Source organism: Synchiropus splendidus, chromosome 12, assembly GCF_027744825.2.
Source record: "Synchiropus splendidus isolate RoL2022-P1 chromosome 12, RoL_Sspl_1.0, whole genome shotgun sequence".
Lineage (NCBI taxonomy): Eukaryota > Metazoa > Chordata > Actinopteri > Syngnathiformes > Callionymidae > Synchiropus > Synchiropus splendidus.
The window spans coordinates 17,603,235-17,625,537 of NC_071345.1; the positions used below are offsets into that span (position 1 = coordinate 17,603,235).

Below are 22,303 nucleotides of genomic sequence, written 5' to 3' on the forward strand. Positions count from 1 at the left end.
TGTACAACACTGCCTCCACCTCTGGTTCTGCCTTTCCTTCGCTTTTTTTTTCTGGTCTGAAATACATCACTCCTGTGACACCTTTGTGCCCAGTTGAAAATGCACTGTGTTTAAAGACATGCAGGACATGAACACTGTTGCACATCTATTGTTCCATTTGAAAATAATCACAGTAATGTGGAGTACAAAAAAAAACAGCTTAACTCACAATAAATTGTTGCAGCATTGCGTGCACTGCTGTATTAAAGGGTCTAAATAATGCAGATATACAGCAGGCCACCTCCTGGGGTGAATGTCTGGGGATTCATCCGAACGTCCTTCACCATTTGGCTCATGCACCGTGTTTGGACAGGGCGACTTCTTTTCAAAGCAAGGTGCGCCCACGCTGAAGGTTGAAGTGTGTTTGTGCCTGAAATAAATCTGCCCAATTACGTGGAATGTTTAATTTTGCTCCACGTCCCTGTACTCGCCTATTAATATTTATCTGGGCGGGTGAGGCGGGAATTAAAGGCAGGTCTTGGTGATAAAGGTCCGATGATGCTTGTTTGTTAAAAGTCTCAGGGCGCATGTTCTCCATCAGCTCCTGCGCCTCCACACTCTTTGTTCATCGCCTCCCTGGGGTGCAGTAGAAGTCGCAGGGTCAACGTCTCCTCTGTTTGCCTCTGAACTCGTGAACACTTTATTTAATTAGGCCTCTAATCAGCCGCTAAACACACGATAAAATGAAACAATCGGTATCTGTTTACCTCCGAACACATTCAAACACACTGGATATTTGCATGCGCGCCCGATTTAAAAAAAGAAATCTGTTTTCCAGGGGGAAAGATGAAGGTCATGACTCCTCATCTCACCCGATTCCCCGAAACCAATTAAACTGTCGACCGGTGAAGTTCAGTTGGAGGACAAGCAGGGAAACAATGGCGGATGACGGCTTCTCCCTGATAACTGCAGCTGGATTGTCTCGCCGCTGTAATTATTTTTTGCTGATTTTATTGCCGAGAACAGATTCGCAGTCGGACGGAAAGATAGGAAACACACACCGCTGACGTTATCTGAATTAGCAAAAACAACTCACACCTTTAAAGAAAGCTAATTGACTGTTTATACTTGGTAAATAGTGTAACACCGTCTGATCTGCAGCAGTCAGCAAACGGCAATGAAAATTGAACATAATCTAATTATATTTAACATAAAGATTTACCCAACGTTTATCATAAGGAATCGAAGAACGAAAACAATGCTAAAAAGAAACCGCACATTTTTACATAACTAAATGGGATTTTAAAGTGCTATTACATTTAATTTGCTTCATGTGTAACTGAGTGTGTTCCATTTGTGATTATAAATCTTCATGGAATTTAAAAACATCTTTTATGAATCAGATACATTTGTTTGATTTTAATACCCATGCAACTTTTTCATTCCTGCCAGCCCCGCTGAGTGAGCATGAGCAGAGTCTGTCTTTTCCCGGAGAATGTGTTGTCAATCATCTTCAGCCTTCTGAGCTTCACGCTGCCTTCTTACAAACGTATAGACATAAAACGTGGAAGACCGTCAGCTGTCTTGAAATATGTAATACAATATCTTTAAAGCCCTGTATGGACAGCAGAAGGAAGTCCTTTATAAAACAGTCATAAATCTGGCTCTGCAGTGACCCTTGAATCACCAATAGGAGTGTGAGTCTACATTTGGTCCAGCCAAATGACCCCACAAAGTCATATGGTCCTCACGAGGACTGCGTTTTGTCAACACACACCTGTTTGTTTCGCTAGCTTTGTGAGCACCTATCATTGTCGTGATGCTTTCCTGAGCCTCTCACCCTTAACTTAACCACCCAAAACACATGGCTAACCTTATCCAGGACTCTGAACCTAACATCTGAACCGACGTTTTAACCCCCTAAACCAGGAGTGGGCAACTAAATCTCCGATAGGGCCACAGTATAAACTGCGACTGTTGTGAGGGCCCATCACGCCAGAAAAAAGAGTGCGATGACGACAAATGATGATGGCAAAATTTCAAAATATACACTTGAGTAACATGGACAAAATAGACCTAAACAAATACACTGGAAGTAAGGATGTCAGAAGAGAAAATATATCAGGAAACCTTAAAAAAATATATCGATGCATTTTGTTTCACAATAAATCACTATAGAATTATGGGCCAAATGTCTAAGAAAGATTAAATAAGGCAGTTTATTTTGAAATTATAGTTTCAATATTCTTTCAATGTATTTCGAGCAATGAAAAATACTAAAGACAAAAAAGAGAAAGTTTAGTCTTATATTCACGGTTAAACTAGTAAAAAGAAACAGGACAAAGAAACCACAAACCACAAAAATACTGACAAAGGGCCACATATGGCCCGAGGGCCGCAATTTGCCCAGGTCTGCGCTAAACCTTGTGAGGACAGGCCAAAATGTCCTCACAAGAAGGTGGCTTGTCAAGACTTGGTACTGGTTGTGGAAGCACACAACAGGGAGAACAAAGAGGGCAGAACAGATCTAACTCCGAGATAATTTTAATATAACAAAGCTCATGGATGAGGAGGCAAACACAAAGACCGAATAAACTGAGAATAAGGAAGAGAAGAGCCACTTATGCAGCAGGTGAATCGCTGGTTGCATACTGGTTCCAGGTGTGCCACGACCGAGCCAAGCTCATGGAGACAAAGCAGGAGGGGAGCAAAAAGGAAGAAAATAAAATCAAAATAAAAGGATTCATGCATTTTATTTTACGATCTTATGTACATTTTTCATAAAAAAAACACCTTATTCTCAAATATTATGATGCACCAGTGTTGAACTTTTCTTTTTTTTTTAGAATAAATTAAACTAAAACTATGCACGGCAAACTTTATTAGTTTTCGTGGAAGAAATGGTACACTACATTGTATGGAAAAGGAAGAAAATAAAATAAAAACAAAGCACACAATAATAGTGGACTCTCTTTAAAGACTTTTGACTGAGATTTCCTCTCACACCAGTCCTCATTGTAAAATCCTAGAGCAAGTCAAAAGAGCTCCATGTCAGAAATGTATTTTTCTGTGTTGCTTCATGCTGGCTCCTGAACTGGACCAAAACCATCCTGGAGAGGTCACCTGACAATTGCAGGACAGGTAATGTGCGACGACTGCTTGCACAGACAATTTACCACCGTCACCGTCTGATCCATACGCATGTTTTTGCAGACAGTAACTGAAGTGCCCCAGGGAAAACCCTGGCCCCAAGCGAGGTATAAACCCGAACCTTCATGCTGCTTTGTTTTTGCTCATAAAATAGGGAGCTATGTACAATGAAATTAAGAGATTCTGCTTCATATTAGTCCATTGCTTTCGCTAAGATCGCCTAAAAACGAAAGCCATCACATGACGAGACTTTGCACCAACTCAGAGACAAAACAAAATAGTTACAACAGAGCAGGTCTGGCAATGTTTCTGTGGTTTTTATTAGGAATGGTTTCCCCATGCGGGTGGAGCGCAGCTGCAGCACAGCTCCCAGCATTAACCCACTGCCATGCTGAAATGAAGGAGAACAGCACACTTTTTAAAGAACGGGCTTTTGACAGCTGGGACATCACAGAGGGACAGTGTGTGTCCGGGTCCAAGTGCGTACATGTGTATCTGTTCATGCACCTATCCGTGTGTGTCCATCCGCATTTGCATGTGTGTGTACTTGGCCATGTGCATATGTATGTGCCGAACAGTGGACCAGAACAGAGCTTTGACAGTTGCAGGGCTTCTGCTCACTGATGCCTGTCTGTATGAGCCGACAGCAGCCCAGTCTGTCAGTCACCAGGCACACACACTCGCCCAATTTCCACCCATCTTGTTAAGTGTAAATCTTTCATGCACTGTTTAAACATTCGCTGTGTCTGTAAATGTGTGTGTTTGAGGTGTGCTTTTTTTTTTTAAAGACCAAACAATGTCCAAACTCCTGCTGTTCAAAATGATGATATGTCCAAACAAGGCTGTCTTTTTATGTGTTATACCACATTTATAATCGTTATCAAAGACTATTTCTCAGGAGTGTTATAATAATGTCTTTAGATGATGTTTTTAGCACTTTATCAAAGTCAACGTGATTTAAACGTTGTTCATTCAGATGCATAATAAGCAAATGGAAGTCTATAACGGTCAGAATTGGTGTAGACGGTGACAAAGCACTACAATACCCAGAATCCCTCATGAGTCGTGATCAGCTTGGCCGGATGTTGATGATAGAGCCAGGAACTGGTGTTGCATTTAGGTTCTCAAGTTGTTTCGTTTTCGCAGCTTGGGGATACTTTAGTCTTTTGCTGCATTTCTCCCTTGTTCTCCTTCATTTTGCTGTTTCTTTTTTCTAAAACCTCAAAAATATTTGCGTATTCTTCTTCATATTTACTGATCAAGTCTAACATTGATTGTTAGAACAATTTACGATAAATAACGAGAAATGAACACTCATTTTTAAATCAAATGTGTTTTTAATAGTTTTGAATTGTGTACCTCACGTTTTATGCAAATTTACACGACTCTTATTGACGGTAACCTCACATAGCATTGAAAATGTTCCGATTCCCTTGAACGCGTCTCATGTTAAACGTCAAGAATGTTGGGTCAGTAGGTAAAATAATCTGACGAGAGAAAGACGAACTTTCCCCTCATGAATGGATACGATGACCTGCGGTCAGTCTATCTCTTTATAGTGATGATTTATTTGTTGTCTAGTATCCCTGTTGGTTGCTGTGGGTGAGGTTGACAGCTCAGCTAGCATGTTTGCTAACCAGCTAGCAGCTGTTCAATGTAAGCAACAGAGTGAAAGCAGCTTTGCCGAGTGTTGGTGGTTTTGAACCGAATTGGTTGGTTAATACACAGTGTTTCAATTCAGTTGAGTGACGTTCGCCTCGAATTGTCCTGAAGGTTGTAATGTTTGTTTTCGAAATTATGTAAACAAGCCACACTTCACAGTTGTGTTGGTTTTGAAGCCGTCTGTGGTCATCTACGTAGAAGACTATTATTATGTAATATATGTATTTTCTCTTAAATACTTTGATATTGTCATCTATGATTCACTTTTGTGTGTTGAAAGAAATCCCTTTAACTCTGCAAATGTTCCCATTATCTACATGTAACAATAGCTTTCCCTTACTTGTGTGCTGCCATTTGTTTAATACACCCTGCATCTTAATACTTTTGTGGTGCGATCTGACTGACAGGTGCATGTCATGCTATGTAGCCTATATTTTTTAACAGTTATCTTGTGGCTTGAGTGTGTGGCAAGAGCAGAACAAGATTGCAAAACAATGTGTTATGCAAATTGAAGTTTAGTATGTGGCCATCTCGCTACTTCCAACTGTTGAAACTAGTGTCTCTGGGGATGTTTGATTGTTGACATTGACACAGTGTAGATGTTGCCTTTCTTGGAAGTTGTACAATCCACATTTAACCCCAGCATTTGTTTAATTGCAGAAACACAATTGGACAAATACATAAAACACAAATTTCAAACTCTTGCACTTTAAACCTTCATTTTAACTGCTCATCTAACTCCATGTTTGTCTCTACCTAACCCACAGGTCATGCATGCCGCCAGGCCTTAAATAGTCTGCGCTTCCTTTTCTGCCACCCCAGCCCTTGAACCCATGTGCTTTCACTAGGCGGAGGCTTGTCCTCCTCCTCGTCTTCATTTCTTCCCACTGCCCCCATCACTCCCAGAGTTCCCTATGTTAACTCTCTTGAGCATGTTTTACTATATCTGTCTGCGGCGACGCTCCAGGAGTGGGACTCGAGGTGAGGCGCTGACCAGTCGACGTGCTGTGGAGTCTGGTCAGCGAGCTGTGTTGCCAGTCAGTGTGGAGGTGGAGCAGTATGCCAAAGAGGTATTGGACTTCAGCTCTCACTATGGCAGTGAGAACAGCATGTCGTACACCATGTGGAACCTGGCAGGAGTTCCCAATGTGTACCCCAGCTCTGGGGACTTCACCCAGACAGCAGTATTCAGAGCGTACGGGACATGGTGGGAACAATGTGCCAGTGCTCCACCACCTTTTCGACGCACTCCCAAAGGTTTTTACAGCCAGGATTATATTGAGCTGGGCTTTGAGGAGCCTGTTTACCCCACAGCTGTGGAAGTGCTGGAGACCTATTACCCAGGAGCTATTGTTCAGATTCTGGCCTGCTCACATAACCCCTTCTCCCACACTCCACCCACCGATGTCAGGTATCTTCACCTTTCTGTTCTTAAAATGCATTATCGGAATCATGTTTCAACTCATAGTACTTTCTTTTTTTATGATGTTTACTTCATGTAGTACCTAATTTTTGCTTTAATTTTACACATTTATTTTTGTAGTAAACAACATTGTTGCCTCATCATGACCCAAGTTGAAAAAATCATAACGTTTCTCTCTTCATGCATATATTTTATGCTCTTAAGTACATTTTTCATCCAAAAAACACTGTATTCTGATTGATATTATGATGCGCCAGTGTTAATAATTAAGCTTTGTTAGTTTTCATGAAAAAAAGGGGACACTACAGTGTATCCATTTGCTTTGTCCAGATGGGAGGTGCTGTGGTCAGGAGAGCCCACCAAGGTGCTGACGCCTCAGGCACGCCAGTTTTCACCAAACATCAAGCACATCAGCTTCCCCACCAACCTGCTGCGCCTGGAGGTCAACAGTTCTCTGCTGGACTATTACACAGAGCTGGATGCTGTGATCCTGCGTGGGGTGAAAGAAAGACCAATGTTGGCGCTCTACAAGATGCCGGTCATTGACATCAATGACCTGAGTGACAGTGAGGAGGATCTGTCTGAGGTGGGAGGTCTGTTCAGATCAGGAGGTGATGGCAAGCACCACAGGACGGGGAACGGATACTTCGACAAACTTCCCTATGAGGTGAATTTGGAGATACTCGACTGTTGTCTGATTTAACTCTTAAGAGGTGTAGTGTGGTCAAGTTCAGAGTCAAGGCTAGATCATTACCAGAGGCCTCTCAACCTTGTAGCAGAGGAGGATGATGATGACAGAAGGTGAGGGAACATACACCAACTGAACACTTGGATCACCCTGAGGTAAATGACTGCTTCCCAAACAGATGTGGAGCTCACAAACATGATAAAAGCTTAGTTTTTATTTTGTTTAAGGACAGGGTGGCGCTAGAGATGTGTGTTTCAGTGACCACTTTCATTTATATTCTACTCCATTCTAATGTGTTGCTAGTCAGGTCTCATGTCTCATGTACTGTATATAGCAAGTTACGGGGACTGTCTCAAAGTTAAGTGGCACAAGAAACACGTTTTTGGGAAAATGTTGTGATGTTTATTCGCCACACTGATCCTTTCGATGTATTCATAAATCACAGTTGATGTATTGTAGTCGTTTAATGGAATGGATAGACATAAATCAACAAGCATATCATTTAGTTCACTACATTATCCGAAAGTTTGAGTGTTCCATTAGATTTCAACATATTTTGATGTCATATTGAACTCATGGTTTAACTCCTATCAGACACCATTGACAGGGTGGACAAGACAAAACCGGTCTGGTCATCAAATTATCAGTTAGTGTCTCCTAATAATTTCAGTTGATTCTAGTGTAGAGTATTATAGCAAAACAGGAGCGGTGATGCAATACATTGCGATATATTGTGGTACTCTTCAGCAATGTATTTGTTAACAAGAGCCATCATCTTAAGGGGAAAAATCTATCTATCTATCTATCTGACTGACTGACTCTCTATCTGTCTGTCTGTCTGTCTGTCTATATCTATATCTATATCTATATCTATATTTATATATTTATATATATATATCTATCTCTCTCTCTCTCTCTCTATATATATATATATATATAAATATATATATATATATATATATATGTATATATATAGATATAGATATAGATATAATCAGTCAAATAATGTATGTGCCTTTTTTGTTATTGCATTATTAACGTTTGTTATAATGGCAAATGTTTGCTGCCGCTTTATTACTATGGATTGTAAGTTCTTTTTGGGGTTACTCTTGAAGTATATACATGTTCCTCTTCAGCTATTTCATGGTAAATTCAATTTTTAATGGCACTTAACCATTTAAGTTACTGCTAATTATATTAATTGCAAAATATTGAAACAAAATATTAAGAAAAGTAATCAGTAAAAGTCAGGACAATCTAAAACCCTTGACAAGGTCATGTATTTATATACTGGCTCTGCACCAATTTTTGTGTTCAGAGATCGGAATGAGTCATCTGTGTCTTTTAAAAGCTTTTATTAACAGGATATTTATCCTTATTTAAATGGTGGTACAACCTAACTGCATTAACTTTTGTCTTTTCTGCCAATGCTTTAGCCATGTTAGGTGCAGAGAGGAGCTCCAATGCCTTTTTACAGCTGTGTTTTTCAACCTCTGCAAAGCCTTGGGACACTTGTTTTATATCGATATTGTTGAAAATGCCTATTATTTTGTGAAAGAATTTAGCTACAGACACTTGACTATGAATGTAGTTGGAGTGCATTTTGGACCCTACATCATTATACCAACTGTGACAGGGAACTTTGGTCTTTCGGCAGAAACCTTCAGAGAATCTGACTCATTCTGGTGTACCACCTCACAGGTTGAGTTTGAGAACACTAGAAAATGAGTTGGAGAAACAGTTACATGCATAAAGAGAGCTTCCATATCTTAGGTGCTTTTAAAATGATTTTGCAATAGATGTCATTTAATAAAATCTCAATTTAAGTGCAATTCAAATCCACTTTTTTTGTGAGCAGTTTGACTCTGTTTGAGTAGACAATCTTTCCCCCTACTGTGCCGACTTTGTTGTGATTGGTCAGGACCAGGGTTGAGTCTCTATGCCACAGATTGGCCACACAAATATAAACATCATCATATTGACATAATATGAACACAGCAAGCTCTAACAGTACCACAATATGACCTACACTAATCTTATGTGGAGTATTATTCATTGCTGTGCTGTCAGTCTATTCACAAACCACACATACTATATGTATTATTGTCATTCCAAAACATATGCCGGGAATCGATGTGCATTATGTGCTTCCCTGTGCTCTTCCTGTTCCTGTCCTGCTCACATGGTGCTATCAGCTCGCAGTGCGCTGAGCACAGAGGAAGTTGCCTTCCTTTTCTGAGGTCAGAAATTCCCATCGTCATTCTTCGATATTTGCTACAGTAGTACACTTTATATGTGTCAAGTTGCTGAAGATGTCTTGGTCTTTTTAAGTGGCAGTATTATGATTCATTACTGTTTAGTATCAGCAATATTGAGATATCTAGATGGTGATACATCAGCACATGGAATGAAGATGTTGCTCATAAATACTGTACATTTAAATGACACATAAATGATCATGTTGACCATTAGAAAACGTGCCGCAACTAAATACACTATTGGTGTAGGTCCCCATGTCTGGAAACTAGTCGTTGTTTACTTCAATAAAGTCCCACTAATGATGAACACTGTGGCTTCCTGATCCTGGAGTCACTGTGTTTTAGGTGTTGCACCGAAGTATCATCTTTTGGAAGCCTCTGAACACTGGCTCTCTTATCTTCTCTCCAAACCGCTGCCATTACCATTACTCCCTGTAACTGGTGTTTATTTCAGAAACACAATACAGCTATTATCTGTGAGCTGATAGTCACTGTTTGCTGTTAATTTACGGCAACAGTCAGGCATTCCCACTCTGAGGAACGCTGAGCAAAACAAGCTGCATCACCGCTGCAATCAGCCCGACAGGGGGTTTTGTGTCACAGCAAACTGCTATTAAGCTGCGACCATCTAGGAGACGTGGGCCTCTTCTTGTTGTAGTCCACTCAGTTATTTTACTTCTTGTCAGGTTCTGAGATGTTCTTCAATGATTCTGCTACTTTCACACGATCATTATTTAGATAATTTTCTTTGTCTTGTCCCTTTCTCTTTTATTTGCCCTCTTCCTACCTACTGTCCACAGCTCATTCAGCTGATACTGAGTCACCTGACCCTTCCGGACCTCTGCCGTCTGGCCCAGAGCTGTAAGCTGCTGCACCAGCACTGCTGTGACCCGCTGCAGTACACCCAGCTGAGTCTGCAGCCCTACTGGGCGCGGCTGAGTGACGCCTCCTTGGGACACCTGCAGGGTCGATGTACCCTCCTCCAGAGGCTCAACCTGTCCTGGACTGGCAACCGCGGAGCTCTCACCCTGAGCAGCTTCAGCAGGTCAGATCCTCCAGCCGGCCTCAAGGGCTTCGCAAAGACACCTTGATAACACAAAAGAATGTGCACACTGTGAAGGGCGGGCTTCAAACTATGGAAGAAAACAAAATAATGGGACTTGATGTGTTGCTACTTTTTGACCATCTCTTCTGCTTCACAGCTTCATGAAGGTCTGTGGCCTCAGTCTGGTTTGCCTAGAACTTTCCTGCTGCCATTTCCTGAATGAAGCATGCCTGGAAGTAGTCAGCCAGACTTGCCCAGGTCTGCAGGAGCTCAACCTGTCTTCCTGTGATCGACTCAACCCGCAGGCCTTCACCCATATCTCCAAACTCACTCGCCTCCGTAGGCTGGTCCTCTACCGTACTAAGATAGAGGTAGGCGCAGTCACACGCTACATGTTGGTTGGATACATTTATTCGCTTTTTTTACTGGCTCTAATTAAAGGGCGGAACTCTTTCTCGTGTTATAAAGATCCTCACATTATGTTAACTTCTGTGTTGGTGACTAGACTTCTGTGACCCTGTGGTAGATTGTTGACTTCCAACTCTTCAGATTAATGAGTCATGGGCTCACACAACTGAGTGAGTGCATGCTACTTGAGTACAGAGCAAATCCTAATGTGGTGGAAAGCAAATCTCAGAAGTTCCACAGTGCTTTTTTTCTTTTGTCTTTTGGAATTGAACCTCACACACCAGGAGAGCAGCTTTGCATCGAAACTGGCAAGTGTTTACAAGTTCACCAATATGGCTGTTGGAAAGGAAGACGCATACACAAATGGCTGATATTGCGCATCCACGACAATCTCACTATCCTTTGCAAATTTGCAGCAACCCTGGTTCTCATAGCGAATACCTAAATGCAAAACCTTTTTACCCCCAACTGGGACTGCTTTGATTGCTTTATTCATTCCAAAATGTTGTGATCTGACGTCGTAGATGTGCACTTAATCCATTGAGCCTTTGTTGCGGGGTCTTCAGGAAAGACAAAAATATGCCCCTTACAGCTCTGTTAACTTCCTCATCTTTCAGGCACATATATGGAAAGTGATATTTCCATGAAGTCCGTCTGCACAACAGTAGATTCAGGGGTTCAGGCTGAATTTTCTGAAACCATGGTAGCGGTCCCCCCCAATATATTTATTGAATTGGTGTCAATTAAAGCTATAGTTTTTAATCATGAGAAGTAAATCCCTCTCCAATCTGCAGCTGACCTCACCTGGTTCATCTCTTCGTATATCTGGGTGGACATGTGATTTTAGTTTTGCAAGGAACAGACTTCAGTCATTGTGATGTTGCTTTAGCGATTCTTTTTTTGGTTGAAAACCACCATGATAGTGTCCACTTCCATGATGTGTTGTGTGTTATCCGCTTGTTTCAATGTTTCCATTTTGTTTACATACATTTGATCACGTGTGAGTTCATCTTTCATTATTCTGAAGGCATGGCGGCTCTCATTTACGCGAACGTAGCCATCGGAAACCCAGAGAAAAATGTGTCCAATGTGGTGCACCAGCTCTCCCATGATGCTTTGCTCAAGTTGTTGTTTGCCAATGTTAACATTAAACAGGATTGTCGTCCCAGCTGGTTTGGCCTATTGGTCCGGCTAATTTTAAGTCCTGTCTGGAAGGACTGGACAGCTCAAACATACTTTCAGTGTGATTTGAAATGCAATAAATATTGTGGCAGTTTTCTTATATGATAATATATATAATTTACTTAGGTGGTAATCATTGATGTTTGCAATATTATACAGTAGAATTGAAGAACATTTCATTGATTTTTTTTTTTATTGTTTCTTAAGATTTCATGAACCTGCTTTATGTGCTTCTGTAGAAAATTGCCTGATGGCAGTAGTTTAATATGCAATACGCCTTCCACTGACTGCCCTATAGCAGCATAACGTCCTCTGTTTTGAGTTAATACGTCTTTAATAGACCATTTTATCACACAAAACCTTCAACTGGGATTAGTGATTCTCAATTTCCATGTTTCAGAAACGTGATCATGACTTGTCTTATCTTATACTGCTGAGTCTTCAATCTGGTTTCATCAGCAACTTTAGATCTCTATTTTATGTGATTTGGATGAGCTACTCTCTGTTTTTGTCTGTCCTGTTTGATTCATAGCTGAAAGTCTTGCATGCTATTGTTGCATTCACTCCAGTAGGAACCTGTCGTGTGTTCAGGTCCAGGCGTGTCTGCCTGTAAAACCATTGTCTAATGCGCTGCGCCTCGGTGTTGGGAACTTGTTTTTGCTGGTGGGGGCTCAGTGTAGAATTACTATAGTGGAGCATGATGCCGAGTGTTTATACCGCTGCAGACACAGCGAGCCGCGTGTTTGTTTGAGACCCTGACGTCTCCGCTGTCATTACCCTGTCACGGCTCTAATTAAACGGCTAGCTCGCCGGAGAGAGGCCTTTATAAAGATGCCAGCAACCGAGTGGAGCACATGCACACAAAAGGCTTCACTTTCATGTCTGACACCTTTTCTCGCCCCACGTGTTGGCAGCTGCAATGTTCAATTCCCTTATCTCTATCTAATCCAGCTGCAACGCCACTGGCGAGGTCTCTTTCCCCTCTGCTACGCTTTACTCTGTCATGCATTATGAAACTTTTATTAATGCCGTGCTTAGTGGCCGGATTGAAGGGGAATAAAGATCTTCCCAGAGCTTATTGTTATACTAGGATTTACTTCACTTGGTGTGGCTTGCTCTAGATTGTCTAATGAGCTTATTATATCTGGGCTCCTGGATCTCAAATATTTACAAAGCTTTGAAGGTTCTTATTGATGGTCGCAAGGAATCGAGGATATGCTGGAAAACCCTGTGAAAACTGCATTTTAGTAACTAATATTTTTCTCACCACCTTGTTGCAGAACTTCAAACTGTCCGGTACCATTCAAAATAGATAAATAAATAAAACAATCTTAGCTGTCATCATGTGTAGTGTGTTTGGTCCGGACACGGGGAGGGCCTCACCAGTTGAGGGCACCTCCCTCAAGAATTCAGACCAGCCTCTGCTACAGAAGGATGGGAAGAAAAAATACAGTTTCTACCTTACACATAAACAGCATGATAGTTTCATTAAAAAAGCCTATGGGACAATGCCCAACAACCCACTGATAGTGTCTTTGCAGCCCATTTTTAGGCCCCAGCCCAGCAGTTGAGGATCGCTAATGTTATACCATTGGTGCCCACAATGTTAGTGTCATTGGCCCAGTGTTGGTTTTGCATGCAGTTTTGTGTTTTATTTACAAACTGATGCTGCTATCCTGCGCAAAAGCTAGAGAAAAGGGAGTGGAACTGTTATGACGTGTCATGATGTACTAAATATTTGATGGGAAAATAGAGCTGTCGGCTTAAAGGGTCCCTGCTGAACAGTTACTGGATGAACATGTTATGTTCAGAAGAAGTAATTATGGTGTTAGATACAAGGAAATGTCTGGTATGATCAAGCTAATAATAAAGCAATAGTTAAATCCATTAGAGAGTAAATTAATTAGATCTGTCAATTCAGTCTTCCATTGAACTCAAAGGAACAATAGCTTGCCATCCCAAACTGAAGCGCTTCTATTTCGGCTGCTGCTGGAAAAAAATTAAAATAAATATAAATAAATAAATAAAGCTGACTGATGGTAGACCTCACTGTTCCAGTTTTTTTCTTCGTCTTCTTCTTCTTCTTCTTCTTCTTCTTATTCGTCTTCTTCTTCGTCTTCTTCGTCTTCATCGTCTTCGTCTTCTTCTTCGTATTCGTCTTCTTCTTCGTATTCGTCTTCTTCGTCTTCTTCGTATTCTTCGTATTCTTCTTCTTCGTATTCTTCGTATTCTTCGTATTCTTCTTCTTCGTATTCTTCGTCTTTGTCGTCTTCGTCTTCTTTTTCGTCTTCTTCTTCGTCTTCGTCTTCTTCTTCGTATTCGTCTTCTTCGTATTCTTCTTCTTCGTATTCTTCTTCTTCGTATTCTTCTTTTTATTCTTGTTCTTGTTCTTATTTGTCATCATAATGAGAGTGTGTTTTTGATCTGCAGCAAACCGCTATCCTGAGCATCCTGACCTTCTGCATTGAGCTGCGGCACCTAAACTTGGGGAGCTGTGTGCGGGTGAGAACTTTTTTATTTTATGAACTCAACAGGCTAATTAGCTCAGTAATGGCTTACCGTTCTGCCTGCTCACTGTCGTGTACAAAGTATATTCTGGAAATGAAATGAAAACATTGTTTAATCATCCTTCACTTGCAGTCGTCGTGTACAACTGGTTGACTCACTTGGTTTGGCTGCTTTCGTCCTAATACATGCAAACACTAATGAAGCATCAGAGAATGTGTTTTTCCTGATGCGCCGATATTAGTTGTTGTTGTCTTTTTGTCCGTACACCGTGGAAGGTGTCATCAGTTCCACAACGCTTGATACCAGACACGCACGACTCCTCACATGAAGGTTTTTGTCATCATCCAAAGTAAATAGATAAATAAATAATCGTTCCGCTTACTGTGGTAGAAGTTTCATATCAGCACCTTATGATTTGTAAATTACAACGTTTCAGTGGCAGTAATGATTGTCCAAACTCATTCAGAGATGATGTGACGATGAATTCCGCAACTGGTCCATTAACCTTACCAAAACTTTGAATGCTATACATAAAACTAACGTTGAAAAAAAAAAAAAAAAACTGCTAGTCTGTGCTCTTGAGTCTGACTCTGTCTACTGTCACCAACGCTTTGCTGTCAACGATTGTGTGGCTCATGTTCATCCATCAACTGTCATTTAAATACCATTATTATTATTATTGTTGTTGTTGTTGGTAGTAGTATTATATATTATAAATATAAATATTGCATATTTTTTTTATCTATTAGTATCAATATTAGATGTCCTTTATTAGTCCCACGGTGGAGAAATTCAGTGCATAACACATACAAATTTACTGTTACATTATGTAACCATTTATTAATAATAATAATAACAATAATAAAGCTACACTCACCTGCTGCAACTGTGTAGTCAACCACTTCACATTGTTTTCTGCTTCGGATCACCTTCCACATGTGTATAACTTGCAGAACATTCCATACCAAACTAGGTTGTCTGTACTCTACTGTATTACACCTATCATCACCTTTTGTGTTCTGAATAATAAGCTTTGTATAGAGGTCTGTGACTTCATTACCTTGTGCCTTATTTTTCGGACTGTAAGTGGCTCAGGACTATAAGTTCCACCAGCCAAAAAATGCCTCATGGAGAAGGAAATAAAAACCTTAAACACCTCTAAAGAATGTCCAGGAGGCATCCTCATGAGATACCCGAACCACCTCAACTGACTCCTCTCAATGCAGAAGCCACCACTTACAGTCTGGAAAATATGACACTAGTTGAATGCCATGTAGGGCCATAATATTTACCTATTTTGCGAGTGATCGACTTGCTTAATGTCTATCCAGTGTAACAGTGTATGTTGACCTGCCTCTGCAGATTGAAGACTATGACACGGTGGCAAGCATGCTGGCTGCTCGCTGTCGGTCTCTGGTCTCTCTGGACCTGTGGCGCTGCAGGAACCTGACTGATCGGGGCCTGAATGAGCTGGTGTCAGGCTGCAGGTAAGCAGCTGCAGATACTGTAGGATCTCCTGCGGGATCTTCACAAGTGCCCTGCTGCTTAGGTTGTTGGAGGAGCTGGACCTGGGCTGGTGTCCCACCCTGCAGAGCAACACGGGGTGTTTCCAGCATCTTGCTCGCAGTCTCCCTCGCCTAAGGAAATTCTTCCTCACTGCCAACCGCACTGTCTGTGACTCGGACATCGAGGAGCTGGCCGCCAACTGTCCGTCGCTGCAGCACCTGGACATACTGGGTATGTGCAGAGTCTCAGTGTCTGTATGAGATGTCACTGCGGTCAGTGAAGGTGATGCTGAATTGTTACCGCGCAGGTACGAGGCTAGTGAGCGCCGCATCACTGAAGAAGCTTCTGCAGGCCTGTCCGAAACTCCTGCTGCTGGACGTCTCCTTCTGCTCCCAGATTGACATGCGGGTGGTTCTAGAACTCTCTGGCCTTTATCCCAACCTGTCCATCAAGAAGAGTTTCACTCACTGACCTCACCCACAAGACTCCATCATGATGCCGAGGTGCTTGCTTTCACCTCTGGGGTCGTCCCTCATGGTGAACCTTCAAGAGCAGTGGAGGAGGGCCAGCTTGTTTTTGTTTTATATTTTTAGATATTTATGAATCAGGGTTGTGGCTGGGGAGCAGCTTCATATTTCCAAAAAAAAAAGCTAAAAACCTAACAAAGAAAGAAGCGTATTTATTGTCGATGTCAGTAAACATGAAATATATGCTCACTACAGAATGCACGCCACCTTCAGTAACCACATGCAAGTGTAACTGTCTATCAAGTGTGAGAGTGGAGACCTGGAGCTCTGAGTGATAAAGGCTATTTCTTTGAATGTTCTAGAGCACTGGATCAAGTGGGTTGGATTCAGACTCACCTGTCATTACTTTCTAGTGTCAGTGTTGCAAACCAAACAGAATTCTTTTGTTTTTTACTCTATGCCTGCCTGAGTAATTGGGATGAAAGAGAGCAGTTCTGATCTCCTCTGGTCAAGTTCGAGGAAAAGATACATATGGGGTCTTTTAATTTTTCACAAGTCACAATTTGCATCAGTTATTGAAGATTTACCTGAAGAAAATAATAATTTTTATGAATTATTTTTGACCTCAGTCTGTATTGGAAAAATGCATTTACTTTCTAACTTGTATTACCATGTTTTTTCTTTTGAATCTCCAGTTTAAATTCAGAGAAACTGAGAATCCAGTTTGAAAAATAATAGAGAAATTCATATACAATGAAAGAGCACACCGGCATGTAACATTTTCTTTTTAATTATTACGTTTTAGGTTAAATACAAGTCATTCACTTTTGTTATTTGTAATGAAAAGGAGGTTGTATTGTGAGTAGAATTATCGTACATTTTGCTTCCATTAGGAGCAAAGACGCTCGCCAGCCCTGTGTTCTCGACATCACTGGCTTTTGTCTGTTTGTCTCATGAGCGCAGCATGTCCGACTGTCCACTGACCACTCAGGGCTCCTCTGCCTGATGAACTCGCCACAGATGCCGATGCAATTCTCTTCGTGTTGCACGAGACTGTATTGCTATTGATTTTTAGAATATTTAAAACCTCATTTTTGTATTGTCTCCAGAAAAAAAAACACTTGAAATTTTGTTCGGCAACTATTTATTTGTGCCTTATTCTGTTTAAATGCTGCGTTTGCTTTAGACTACCAAAGTGATTTGAGAAACAATTCAGAAAAAGTGACTTCTGGTCAGTTGTGTGGGTGAATAAGCAAGTCTTTTATTTTTCTTTTCTGTGTGACACGAGCAGTAGACTTGTAGAACTCTTGGTGTGTTTGCCATGAAGAGCACAAAGACTTCTGGGACTTTTTTTTATTATCCATTATGACCCAACAAATGCTTTTGCCACTCAACAAAATTAATAAAAATAAGCAAAAATATTTCAACTGCACTTCTCAGTTTTTATAATATTTATGGATTTATGGATGCATTGAGCACAAAGTCTGAAAAGTTCAGCCATTGCTGCCTCATTACTCTAATCTAGAATTTTGAGCTTAAAAAATATTTCTCTTCTTCTAAATATTTCTCCTAGTTTCAGAGTCCTGCTAGTCTTTATGTGTTGCTTTGTTTTGTCGTCCCAAGCTGTGGAAACGCACACACGCACACCTTCAGTCATGAGGGCTGAAACAGATTTAGATTTCATCAGAATGTTAAGACAATAACTGCGACAAACGTGCTCATTTTCTACTCAGCATTTGTTTCTCAGTTCAGTCCTGAGATGATGGATGTTCCCCCCTTTTCTCTCTCTCCCTCACCTTTGTGCCAACCACCACACAGTCTTGTTTTTCACTTCCACCCAACCTAGAATAAACAAAAGTTTATATGGAGTCTGCAGCGAAATTGTTTCCTGTGCATCAGGCCTCAGTGTATCTGTCTGGTTAGAGTGTGTGTTCTGTGTGAGTTCATCTGTCTCCTGTCTTTTCTGTCTCTTGCCGACGTTGAGTGTGTATCCTGTTTAATTGGAACTGAATCTGTCTGTCTTTCTGTTGCTTTCTGTTAGTCTATTCATTTTTCTGATTTTCTGTTTGTATATCTTCGTCCCTTACGTGTTTTTCAGTTCAGTCTTTTTTTATTCATCCATATAAATGTCCTTTTTCATATTTTAATAGATCTCTCAATCGCTCTAAAGCTGAGTTAACTCACGATTAATGTCAGATTAATCACACATTTTGTATCGGTTTCTTAATGTATCTTAAAGGAATATGTTATCAACGCAAGAGAGGCCAATAATATTTACTGTGTTCTGCTTTTAGCATCTTGTTGAGCCTCTTCAGTGCGTCCTAGGTTATTCTCAATCGTGTTGGTGACAGTAGCTGTAATGTTGGCGTAAACAAATGTTTGCATGAGGAAACCATTGTTGGCCTCTCTGTTATTGATAGTATCTTCCTTGACGTTACATTAAGAAACACACACACATACATATATATATATATATATATATATATATATATATATATATATATATATATATATATATATATATATATATATATATATATATAATGAAACGGCCATACTTTCATGTTTTATACTACTTATGAAGTACAGATCCTTAATCATAGTAGTACTATTATACTGCTACTACTACTGCTATATATACTGTAAATATGATTTTTCATGTGGTTTATATCTAAAATTTGTTGGGGTTTTTTTTGTGTTTGCCCTTCTTTTACAGGAAAAAAAAAAAAAACTTTCCCTTTTCATGCTCACTAGCTACATCAATTTTACATTTTCATTGTTGAGATTTATGATCTCAAGAGCTCAAAAATGGCTCATGGCATCTAGTTTTTGGGCCCCTTTGGCTTGTGCTGAATTGGATCCTGAGCTAATGTTACAGCTCTTGTATGCCATATGATTTTGTCCCCTGAGCGTTGAGTTGTCACCCATCGTGGCAGAGTCAACTTGCTCCGGGAAGGCAGTTATTTGTACTCAGACCTCTCTAAGTGGGGGAAAAAACCTACCCTAAGACTGACTTCACAGAGGGTCTGTGTGGCCTATGAAGTTCAGCTTTAACAGAAAGATATTTGTGCCGTGTCTGAAGCTGTTAAAGCCTGGGCATGTAGGGCTCAGACCTGGGCAGTCAAAGGACCAACTCATGCTCTCATAATGTCAAACAATAGCACTGGATCTTTTTTCTCTCACCACAGAAGTGACAACTCCTTCCTCTTCTGCTGAGCTAAACTCACCTGCTGCGGCGACATTCTCCCGTTTCACTCCCTCATAATGAAGACAAGGCTGTCTGTCCTCGGTCTTCTTTGCCTGCAGCTTATTATTTTTGGGTTTTGAAGCGGCTTCAAATGTCAGCGCTGAGTTCCTAAAATCCATCTAAGTACTATAATCCACGCGGCAGTAACGTGGCAGTGTTTCTGCTCCATAAGTCCAAATCCAGCAGGATAACAGTTTCTATTCCCCTACTTGTTGTGATTACTGTAAACAAGTGACACCGGCAGGATCTGGTTTCTGGAAGCTGCTTGATATTGTTGTCGCAGGAGGCTTTTCTTGTTGCAGCAAGACTGAAAATTCCTCAGAAAATGTGCCATTGTCACGAACACATGGTGAGGAAATAAATAAAGGTGCAGAGAATAGCAAAGTTGTTTCTTTGTGAGGTGCAGCTGACAGAGGGGAAGAGGTGAAAAGTTGAAGTCCCGTGTCAGAGCTGAGGAGCTCTGCCAACTCTCTTCACTGGAAAATGAGGTGTTTTTGCTGTTGCAGCAGAGCACCAGACAGAGATGGAGGATTAGCTGATAGCTAACACAGGAGCTGGTGAGTGTCACAAGGGAAGATAAAAGAACAAATGACTATGGAGCGACACTGTGACTCTGTTTGTCGAAACATCACTCTCATGTTGACGAGGAAGTCTGATATGAAGCTCTTGCACTTGACAAGTCAGGATGAGTGGAGGAGGAGGCGGGCTATGACTCAGTTTGAATACCTGCTTTAAGTGTGAGTCACAGCTGAGGAGGAATCAGCTGACTAAGAGGACAAAGGGGTCCAGTTAAATACTCAGCCTTTGTGCTTTTGTCTAGTCAGGGTTTGCAGATGAAATCCTGTGTGTGTATGTGTGTACTGCTGTCCTTGTGGGGACCAATTCTTGGAAACACTCCTGCTTCTGCAGACCTTTTGCTCTATGGTGACATTTTTGCCGGTCCCCACAAGTTCAAGCCTCAATTTGAGGATGTTAACTTCAAACTAACAGGATCATTATAATTCACTCCAAGTTTGGTCCTTGTTACGGTTAGCCACTTGTTTCAGGAGGTTAGGTTTATGCCGAGAGGCTCGAGAAAGCATTATGGCAGTGAGTGTCCTAAAAAGGTAGTGATACAAACGTGTGTGTGTTTGAATCAGCGTTTTTTTTTCTTCAGATCGAAGGGATTGTGAATCTTTTCTGTGTTTTTCCATCACTGTGTTCAGTTTTGTGGGATGTTTGTGAGCAAGTCTGCCCCATCCAGTTGGTCCATGGGACCTGAGATAGGGAAAAAAATGAATGGAAGTCTATGGGGTGATATTTTCTGGTCCACTTTGCCTTTTTAGACTATGTTTGTTGTAATTAAAGCTTTATTTGCTTGTGAAAATACGTGATTATTCCAGCTACAAATCAAAAGTCGCATGTTTGACACCAGAGCCGGGTGCTACGGCAGATGCTGAGGGAACTGAACTATCAAAGGTAGAAGACAGCAAACATTAGCTGACAATGTTAAACACTTACCGTGAGCCTGGAGAGCTTGTCCCGCCTGCAGGCTCTCACTCAACCAACCATCGATCGAGAGCCTGCGACCAGCACGATAGTTTGCTAATACGTATCTCACTATTCCTGAAGTAAAAAGTAAAAGCAGTGCTCTAATGGCATCATCACTGTATGTTTCAAATTCACTGATCATATGTGAGATCTCTGGCATCAGGACAGATCAAAGGACAACTTTTATCTCTCCGTTGACATATCTTCATATCTTTTGTTTACTTAGGTCCCATGAGGCGGAAACAGATGGGCAGGACTTAGGCTCCACATTAGAACAGTGTGGCAGACAAGGTCTTCTCAGACTGACGTTTTAAAAAAATTCAACTTTTGGGGCATCAAACCAGGTGGTCCTGATGCATTTATTCATGTATGTAGACAACTGGAAAGGCACTGGGGCAGCGCATACCTCCACTAAGCTGCTCACCGTCACCCAAACTGTGATTCTGATGTTATTGTGCTACACTTATATTATCTATATAATCCATGTTAGATATATCTCCACTGCAATTTGTCCATTCGAACAGCGGGTGGCACTAGCATTAAGGAGCTCTTAGGGGTGGGATTCGATTTAAAAAATAATCTAAAAAAGTCAGCATAAATAAGTAGTCAATATTTGACTTCTTGGGAGTGAGTTGCATGAAATGAGTTGTTCAACATGGTGTCCATGGCCATGAGCCCATTTCAGTGCATCACCAATCCGACCATGGTGATGTGCAACTGTAACTTTCATTTCTTGTGTCCTCTGGTGAGGAGTGAGTTGATAACTCGGACGAAAGCATGACACATTCATGAACCTCTGCGGACTCTTCAGTGACTTTTGAAGCTGCCACCCGTTTTCCTCCCTTCTCTTGCTCATGCTGATGTCCAGAGGGCCCACTGGTAGATCGGTCCTCTCAAAGGTCGTCCAGTTTAATCACCAGACGTGGAGAAACAATCTCAAATAGACTCACGTAAGATGGTCGGTTAAAGTTTCGCTGTGCTGCTGTTTTCTATTCATGCTAGTGGCCAAGTGCATTGATCCGGCTCAGGTGTGTGTCAGCTCAAGAATTCCTTCCTCACTGAACCTGGTGCTGAGTGTTTGTTGTCGTGTGTTCATTCTTAATGGTCATATCCTTTTAACAGACAAACTAATCCGCTGTGGATCAATGTGGAGGAAGTGAAGCTGGTACCATAGGTGACGGAATCCGATGGAAACCCATTTGATTTTTTAGTTTTATTTTTGGTAGCTGCATTCATAGAAGAATGAACAG

The 22,303-nt window shown here is 41.1% G+C and overlaps 1 protein-coding gene across 1 annotated transcript; it reads left to right on the top strand.

The window, feature by feature from the left end:
• The first annotated feature begins 4,292 nt into the window (after positions 1 to 4,292).
• Positions 4,293 to 18,455, top strand: fbxl4 (F-box and leucine-rich repeat protein 4). Its single transcript, XM_053881641.1, has 9 exons — positions 4,293 to 4,668; positions 5,559 to 6,202; positions 6,545 to 6,881; positions 9,961 to 10,205; positions 10,363 to 10,576; positions 14,226 to 14,297; positions 15,666 to 15,790; positions 15,853 to 16,040; positions 16,117 to 18,455. The coding sequence occupies exons 2-9, from the start codon at positions 5,706 to 5,708 to the stop codon at positions 16,278 to 16,280; spliced, it is 1,842 nt and encodes a 613-aa protein (XP_053737616.1). The 5' UTR covers positions 4,293 to 4,668; positions 5,559 to 5,705; the 3' UTR covers positions 16,281 to 18,455.
• The last annotated feature ends 3,848 nt before the right edge of the window (positions 18,456 to 22,303 follow it).